General features: G+C 45.1%; 1 protein-coding gene across 1 annotated transcript; it reads right to left on the bottom strand.

Annotated features, from left to right (window-relative positions):
• Positions 1 to 409: 409 nt before the first annotated feature.
• LOC139464547 (beta,beta-carotene 15,15'-dioxygenase-like) lies at positions 410 to 6,852 on the bottom strand. Its single transcript, XM_071246068.1, has 3 exons — positions 6,511 to 6,852; positions 2,700 to 2,930; positions 410 to 1,794 (listed from the first exon to the last, which is right to left on the bottom strand). Exons 1-3 carry the CDS (start codon positions 6,754 to 6,756, stop codon positions 625 to 627), a joined length of 1,647 nt encoding a protein of 548 aa, XP_071102169.1. The 5' UTR covers positions 6,757 to 6,852; the 3' UTR covers positions 410 to 624.
• Positions 6,853 to 9,333: the final 2,481 nt, after the last annotated feature.

Here is a 9,333-nt window from a genome sequence, read left to right as displayed (position 1 = left end):
AATGTAGGCCGGTGGCACTAACAGCACTAAGGACAATATACATGTCTGTAGAAACTCAATATGCACCCGTATACACATATGTCCATTGCACGGAATTCAAAAGTCTAATTTCTTAGGGTACCAGTAATCACCATTAAACACAAGTTGACATACGCCCGATCCCGTCTTCTGTCGTTACAATGAAAAACTGACGAAACGAAATTAGCAAACTGACAGAAGGCCCAAGATCAGCATTGGTCTTACACAAAGACCCGGATGTTCCAAATGCTCCTTTTATGTCTTATGTTGTGAACCAAGGTGAGGGTAAAACACCCACACACCCCACCATCCCCCACCCCACCCCACCCCACCCCACCCCAACCACACCCCTCTCCCAAAACCCCACACCTACCCTTCCGTTATATCGCCTATCCCCTTTTCTTTATCAAGTCTATCGTGACAAAGAGTGTCAAAAGAGGTGACGAACGGGGTGACCATAGGGGTGACGAAAGAGGTGACGAAAGAATACAGACACGTACACAAATACTACTCCTTAACATACCAACCCTAAAACATATGTGGTTATTCGTCGCACTAGGTATTGTCTACTGCTGTTTCCCAGAAACTAGCCCGTTAATATCGACCTCAGTAGATCTCCGGGAAGAAACGTCCATGCAGTGAGAAGGGGATGACAGTTGGGAGGTCTGCTCTATTGGTCAACTCCATCGTACGAGCATCCAACACGGCCAGGTAGGTCGTCCTCCGCACGCCATCCAGGATGGGTAGCATCAGAACACCATCATCCTCCGCCTTGCCCCGGGGGTTAGGCACGAACCACGCCTCCGAGGGGTAGTGGTATGGGACGTACCACACCTTGTCCCCATTCTGTTTACATAGGTCTTTCTTGACCAGAGCAATTTTACTGAGTGTCACATTGTCTTTCTTCAAAACGATTCCGTAAGCGTAACAATACGGCCGAGCTCGGTAGTTTTCGTTGATTGCCGGCATGTCGATGTTTGGCGTGTAGGGGGCGTAGGCTGGTCCTTTAAATGTCTCAACTCTCACTTTTTTTGTGGCTAGGGATATGTGGTAGCGTTTAATTTGAGCAAGTGAGTCAAACTGGTTTCGTTTGATTGGATCTGTCAAAACCTTCATTTCTAAATTCTTGACGAAATCGGGGCTTGTGTAGGCGGACACGTCCAATATTATACCTGTGTCGCTTGTCTCGAAGGCATTTATATGATGCATGGCAAATACATTGCCTGTTGTCAAGGAGGTGACTTTGCCTGTCTTCAACTCTACCACATACACTGTTGTCGGCCGATTGGGATACCAGTCCAGACAATCGAAAGGCTCGGCTTTGAGCACCATTTTCTTAACGTTCACATAGAAGGGGCTCGCAAACAAAATGGCGTAGTTCTCTGTCACGGAGAAGGAATGCATGTACGGCACGCGATCAACGTTCCACCTAGCGATGGTTACTCGCTTTGTAGGGGAGACAATTCTTATTAGACTGATGGCACTACTGGTCCATGGCAATACGCTGACACTCGACAAGAACGTAATGTGATGACCGGTTCCTGGTTCCGGAAGTGGGTGTGCAGACGACAATAAATTGAGAAAACCTAGCAACCCGAACCCACTAGAAGAAGTAGATACGCGTGCCGACACGGCACCGCCCGTAGATAGGTCACGTGGGTAGAAGACATAGTACTTCCAGAAGTCGCTGAGAGCCACGTATTCCGTCAGGTTCCGTTTATTGTCGGTGAAGGCGTAAATGTTGACGTTCATGTTATCGATGCCGCGTACCAGTGCCTGCAACATACATGTAACGTGTATATAGATAATATTTTAATTTTGAGCTGGCCTATTCAAAGCATGGGGTATGCATTGCCTCATCTTCCCGAGGCAAGAGAGTTAACTGACCATAAAAGTCCAAGTTTCCACCCTTGCCGAACTAGGCTGTAATTCCTGGACTCGATCGTAGCGCCACCATTACGATCGAGTCCGTTATTACGACTCATGTCCCTTCTGAGCCTCTCCTATGGACCAATCAGATTCCACCCCTCGTATCACTTGCAGTTGTATCAAACAAAATGGCGGCGCCCAGTCGTGACGATCTGATCGATAATGAAGTTCTATAGTGTGATAAAACGGGTCTAACTGCATTAAATTTCGTGGGCGCCTTGCTTAGAAACATGAAAATATTTGAATTTATTTTTTTTGACAACGAGTTGGCGTTGTACATGCTTTGCAAATCCTGCAATCGACCGAAATATACACAACGGTTTACTGACCGGATTTCGATTTCGTTGCACGAGTTTGATTGTACTATGCATAGACTCGTTAGTCCAGCCAAAATGTAACTCCATAATACAAGCCTAGTTCGGCAAGGGTGGAAACTGGACTTTTATAGTCAGTTAACTCCCTTGCTTCGGGAAGATAGGATTGCCTGGCCATCTCAAGCGTTCAACGAAGCAGAAATTTAGAAACGTGAGTGGGTTTAACGCGGGTTTCAACAGTATTAACAACACGGCGTACCAGCATGGTGGTTTAACATTATTACCACTTTGATGAAAACCACGTGCATGGGTACGGTGCTGACAAACCCAGAAACATAATCAGAACGAACCGGCATGCGTTTTCACATCGGAATCTTCCGAAAACAGTCCAGTCATGAAGAAAAGATGAGGATAATTAACATGGGACTATTGACATACCTGAAATTTCTCCACTTGTGAAAACTCCGGCTCTACACCTTGAAATAGGAGGTATGGGGCGATTGTTTTTTCTTTCATTGAGTCCTTGTAGAAATGCGTACGGAGAAACTTGGTAGAGAAAAAGACGGAGTTGTTTCCGGGAAAACGCCAACTAGCCAGCTTCGCAAAGGCGTCGAACGAATGCGAAAAGTTACGTGGTCCGTTGGAGAACGACCCAAGACCATTTCGCACCTGAAAACAAGAGCGAAAGACGTTAGAGTAAATTAAAAATAAATAAATATGAATAAATTTATATAGGAACCCTTGAATAAAAGGAACCGTCAAGTCTGTTATCTTGTCCTAAAGGGGATGATTATTGGCTGCTAGAACTGAGAAGGGGGTGAATACAGCCTGTTAGAGCTGAAAAGGGGGTGAGTATTGGCTGCTAGAGCTGAGAAGGGGATCAGTATAGTCCGCTAGAATTCAGAAGGGGATGAGTACAGCCTGCTAGAGCTGAAAAGGGTATGAGTATAGGCCGCTAGAGTTCAGAAGGGGATGAGTATAGCCTGCTAGAGCTGAGAAGGGGATGAGTATAGCCCGCTAGAGTACAGAAGGGGATGAGTATAGCCTGCTAGAGCTGAGAAGGGGATGAGTATAGCCCGCTAGAGTTCAGAAGGGGATGAGTATTGCCTGCTCGAGTTAAGAAGGGTATGAGTATATCCCGCTAGAGCTGAGAAGGGGATGAGAATAGCCCGCTAGAGTTCAGAAGGGGATGAGTATAGCCTGCTAGAGCTGAGAAGGGGATGAGTATAGCCTGCTAGAGCTAAGAAGGGGATGAGTATAACCAGCTAGAGTTCAGAAGGGGATGAGTATAGCCCGCTACAGTTCAGAGGGGATGAGTATTGCCCGCTAGAGTTCAGAAGGGGATGAGTATAGCCCGCTAGAGTTCAGAAGGGGATGAGTATAGCCCGCTAGAGTTCAGAAGGGGATGAGTATAGCCCGCTAGAGTTCAGAAGGGGATGAGTATAGCCCGCTAGAGTTCAGAGGGGACAAGTATAGCCCGCTAGAGTTCAGAAGGGGATGAGTATTGCCCGCTAGAGCTGAGAAGGGGATGAGTATAGCCCGCTAGAGTTCAGAAGGGGATGAGTATAGCCAGCTAGATGTCAGAAGGGGATAAGTATAGCCCGCTAGAGTTCAGAGAGGATGTATATAGCCAGCTAGAGTTCAGAAGGGGATGAGTATAGCCCGCTAGAGTTCAGAAGGGGATGAGTATAGCCCGCTAGAGTTCAGAAGGGGATGAGTATATCCCGCTAGAGTTCAGAAGGGGATGAGTATAGCCCGCTAGAGCTGAGAAGGGGATGAGTATAGCCCGCTAGAGTTCAGAAGGGGATGAGTATAGCCAGCTAGATGTCAGAAGGGGATAAGTATAGCCCGCTAGAGTTCAGAGAGGATGTATATAGCCAGCTAGAGTTCAGAAGGGGATGAGTATAGCCCGCTAGAGTTCAGAAGGGGATGAGTATTGCCCGCTAGAGCTGAGAAGGGGATGAGTATAGCCCGCTAGAGTTCAGAAGGGGATGAGTATAGCCAGCTAGATGTCAGAAGGGGATAAGTATAGCCCGCTAGAGTTCAGAGAGGATGTATATAGCCAGCTAGAGTTCAGAAGGGGATGAGTATAGCCCGCTAGAGTTCAGAAGGGGATGAGTATAGCCCGCTAGAGTTCAGAGGGGACAAGTATAGCCCGCTAGAGTTCAGAAGGGGATGAGTATAGCCCGCTAGAGCTGAGAAGGGGATGAGTATAGCCCGCTAGAGTTCAGAAGGGGATGAGTATAGCCAGCTAGATGTCAGAAGGGGATAAGTATAGCCCGCTAGAGTTCAGAGAGGATGTATATAGCCAGCTAGAGTTCAGAAGGGGATGAGTATAGCCCGCTAGAGTTCAGAAGGGGATGAGTATTGCCCGCTAGAGCTGAGAAGGGGATGAGTATAGCCCGCTAGAGTTCAGAGGGGACGAGTATAGCCCGCGATGGTTCATAAGGGGATGAGTATAGCCCGCTAGAGCTGAGAAGGGGATGAGTATAGCCCGCTAGAGTTCAGAAGGGGATGAGTATTGCCTGCTAGAGTTCAGAAGGGGATGAGTATATCCCGCTAGAGCTGAGAAGGGGATGAGTATAGCCTGCTAGAGCTGAGAAGGGGATCAGTATAGCCCGCTAGAGTTCAGAAGAGGATGAGTATAACCCGCTAGAGTTCAGAAGAGGATGAGTATAGGCTGCTAGAGTTCAGAAGGGGATGAGTATAGCCAGCTAGAGTTCAGAAGGGGATGAGTATAGCCTGCTAGAGATGAGAAGGGGATGAGTTTTGCCCGCTAGAGTTAAGCGTTGCTTACCAGATCATGAAAGTGACAGTCGGAATGAGTTTTCTAATCATGCAACCTCGAAAACGTTAACACGGTGTATTCCGAACGACAATTACGGCCCGTACGTCTGATTCCGACAAAATTATCGTCTACCTCTCGCTTCCGTGGGATAAAAATTTAACGGAGGCGGCGTTGCACAATACGTGGGAAGCACTGCCATACAATCTCAACCATATATTAGACATTCCGGAATCTACGTTTGTTCAGTTTTCAAAACTTCAATCAAGAACTGTATCAACATATTTTTCAAGCGTAGTCTGAAATGGAAGTCGACAGGTTTAAACGAGTGCCATAAAGCTCGAGAGGGCTGCTTTCTAAATGGCTGATGTCGACTTCTTGTTATTTATTTCAGTTGTCGGTCAAAGTTCGCGAAAGGTCGTTCTGACGTGACCCGTAATTGGATGTGCGGCAGCGAGAACTTAGATCTGTTTTTAATGAGATCGGTAGAAATTAATGGCCGCCAAACATCGACGTATGTTTATCGCTCCTCCCCTCCTCCCCTCCCTAACAACACAGTGGCAACCACGACTCCGACAAACAAAGACCCAACCCCCGGTATACAGTGCTCTGACCCGTGAAGAAACTAGGTAATGCCCCATGCGGCTGACGGAAGATAACTTGGAAATGTCTCATTTAGAACATACGGAGAAATATCACCAAGCCAAGGCAATCTCGGTCTGTCGCCATGGGATAGTATCAGTGAGGGTAAACAATTTGCGAACGCACGCGGTGGAACGTCGTAAATTTACCGTAGATGTAGTTTTTGGTCCAAATTCCACAAAGCAGTCTTAGCGGTGAGAGTAAGACCATTTTAAGTCCACTTTAAAGTATGGGAGATATGATGGCCTTGGTACTAAGATCGTTTTGTGCAAGTAAGCTCTACCGTCGTTTGGGAGATGACCGGTCTTCTTGGCTGTACTGTGTTTTATGAAACAACTTGACTTGTTATGTAAAATACCAAGGTCAAGGCAGACGCTATATGCGTTTGTTTTATCTTAGGACCAAATGGTAACATGTGACAGACATTACGACATGTGAGTGTAGGTACTCCTTGGTGTCATCGATTTGGAATTTACATCACTGCATCCAGATACTAGGTCTTCAGCAACCCATACCTGCCGTAAAAGGCGATTATGCTTGTCATAAAAGGCGACAAACGGGATCGGGTGGTCAGGCTCGCTGACTTGGTTGATACATGTCATCGATCCCAATTGCTTAGATCGATGTTCATGATGTCAATCACTGGATTGTCTGGTCCAGACTCGATTATTTTACAGACCGCCGTCATAAAGCTGGAATATTGCTGAGTGCTGCGTTAAACAACAAACAAATCTTCCGCAATAAAACTTCCGCATCCAGATACACCTTCCTTCAATAAAACACATCCCAGTTTTAGAATATAAACACTTATAAATCACTTACCAGCGTTCCGCGGATCCAGGGTGGAGCCGGATGATCAAAGGTCAAGGCCACATCATGCATTTCATTTAGGTTAGAGGTGAACAGAAGCTCGAACCCAAGGTCATCTGTCCCACTGCATATTATGGGCACGTGCATCACACTACAGAACGCAGACAGGATCTGATACATCAACATGGCTGGTGGTTGTTGTTGTACACAGGTGTCCGTATAACACAGGTGATTGTTTGAATGCTGTGAAAAACACATATAATATAGTTTCAGACGTCACTGTTGTCCGTATACGACTCCGTCGACAATCCCAGTCTGTGTTGTACACAGTTGACGGCCGGTTGTGTCAGTGGCTTGTTCCACTGGTGGTCAGATATGCAATGAAGATCCATCGGCAGCGCAGCCTATATAGTACCGCGAGGGGAGGTGAGGTGGTGAATGATCTATGGTCCGTTTCAGATAGCTCTGCAACAATGGGCCTTACTTCCGAGTTGCTGCAATGGAATTGTATCACTTGTGCAGGGAATTCAGAGATTCCGTTGTAGGCTCAATAAAGACAATAATATTTAATAAACGACCCATGTACCTGGATCTATCTATCTATCTATCTATCTATCTATCTATCTATCTATCTTTTTTCTTTCTTTCATCCATCTATCCATCTATCCATCCATCCATCCATCCTTCTATCACAAGGTTTCGTTTTTTACACCTATCTTGAACCTAAGATCTTGGGTTCGAGTTCCAAAGTCGCTGTGTTTGTCTGCACCATACAAGTACACGAGATTTTCACCAAGTGGTCAACGTTTGTGTGTCCGTGGTGTGTGTGTGTGTGTGTGTGTGTGTGTGTGTGTGTGTGTGTGTGTGTGTGTGTGTGTGTGTGTGTGTGTGTGTGTGTGTTTGGGTGTGTACCCGAGTTTTTCACCAAGTGGTCAAAGTGTGTGTGTGTGTGTGTGTGTGTGTGTGTGTGTGTGTGTGTGTGTGTGTGTGTGTGTGTGTGTGTGTGTGTGTGTGTGTGTGTGTGTGTGTGTGTGTGCGTGTGCGTGCATATGTATGTGAGCGTGTGTTTGTGTGTGTGGTGTGTATGCGTGTTTGTTTGTGTGTTTGTGTGTGTGTGTCTGACTGTGTTTGTGCGTGCGTGTATGTGTTTGTGTTTGTTTGTGTGGTTAGAGTTCCAAACTCAATGTTTGTCTGCACCATACAAGTACCCGAGTTTTTTCACCAAGTGGTCAACGTTTGTGTGTGATGTGTGTTTGTTTGTGTGTACCTGTCTGTCTGTTTGTGAGCGCATTCAATACCGTTAAATGCGGCGTAAAACACAACTCACTCACTACTTCGAAACAGATGATCTTGAGTTACTTAACGAATAGTTCGAGATATGACAAAAAAACTTTTTACACACATCGCTAATACCACTGTACAGGGGGTACATCCTCAAGTGTTTGTTAACTATGAGTGACATCGGTTTCTATCTCAGAGTATGTGTATAAATAATTGCCATCCTTGTCAGACTATACCAAATATCATAAACTTTAAGGGCGTTTTATCATTGAATCAATAATATTCTTAATGTATCGTCACTCGTCACTCGTCACCTCATTACGATGACGCTATAACACCGGGGAGATACATGGTGTTAGGTTGGGTAAGGCAAGAATTTCCGGAAACTGCCGTTGTGGAAGGAATGTTTGCTAGGCAACGCAAGTACTTGTAATCAGCGTTAGCTGTCGATGTAACATTGCACCGTGAATAGCATCATCTGTCTCGCGCATCAACTTTAGAACCGTGGTCACTCTAGCGGTGAGGTGAACTGGTTTTTAATGTCGCGTTTAGGAGTATTGCACTTCGATAACGATGTGAATGCTCGACAGGTGCGTTGAAGTGGGGTTCAACGCCGTGTTCAAGATCAATGCACTTATATAGCACTTGATCGCACCTATTGCATATATAACCCCATGGTGCCTGATATGGTTAACTACTTCTAGTGGTTGGCGACCTACATCCCGATTTTATACTGTTATAGCCTTACCCTCTTACTTCTCAAATACTGGTTTTATAAACAATTTTTTTATGTTCTAGTTCTCATACTGACAGCCGTCGACATATTTTTACATCCTATTAGTGTAGAACTTGTGCTAGTCACGATATATTGCCGATGTGACTTAGATTTTCACTTATTTACTCACTCACTTGGGGGATAAAGAGAGTAGAAACATTTAACGTCTTTAAACAAAGCTGCTATATCAAACTTAATGCCGTTGTGGTAATGCTTGCTAATGTACCTCATCAATGCCAAATAATTACACTAACACGTAATTGCACTAACGTGTACGTGATAAACAACACGTGCTCAAAATGACGTCATAAATAGACCAGGGTGTGTTTCACAGGATATTATGCTTCTCCTACATCAAAGAACACCTGCTTCTGTCAAGTTAAGTTAACTGTGCAATTATTAGGGTGTTTTTTGTATATGTGTCGTTTGTTTAGACGTGTGTATAGTACTGACGTCATAGCGTTATTACTCGCATTCATTGACATTGACACCCAAACAAAGATGTCGTGATCTGAGAACAGATTTTATTACGAAACGACAGGGGTTAGCCTGCCATCTGTGCTGTTTTGTAATTAGTGGAGTTGTGACAAATTACACATTTAATCATGTGTAAGTTTAAAATTGAATATTACAGGTTATAAATTGGATTTATAGGTTAACCTCAATTCTTGAATACATGACACTTTTTAATGGACAACAAAGTCTTTATTCTTTATAACGACGTTTTGGGGAATGTTCTTCCCTCTCTATCAAAGGACTACCGGGATGATGGAGCGAGA

Source organism: Haliotis cracherodii, unplaced genomic scaffold, assembly GCF_022045235.1.
Source record: "Haliotis cracherodii isolate W230 unplaced genomic scaffold, xgHalCrac1.p SCAF_17, whole genome shotgun sequence".
Taxonomy (NCBI): Eukaryota; Metazoa; Mollusca; class Gastropoda; order Lepetellida; family Haliotidae; genus Haliotis; species Haliotis cracherodii.
The sequence above is the reverse complement of the archived record's forward strand: the minus strand, read 5'-3'. Positions and strand labels throughout refer to the sequence as shown.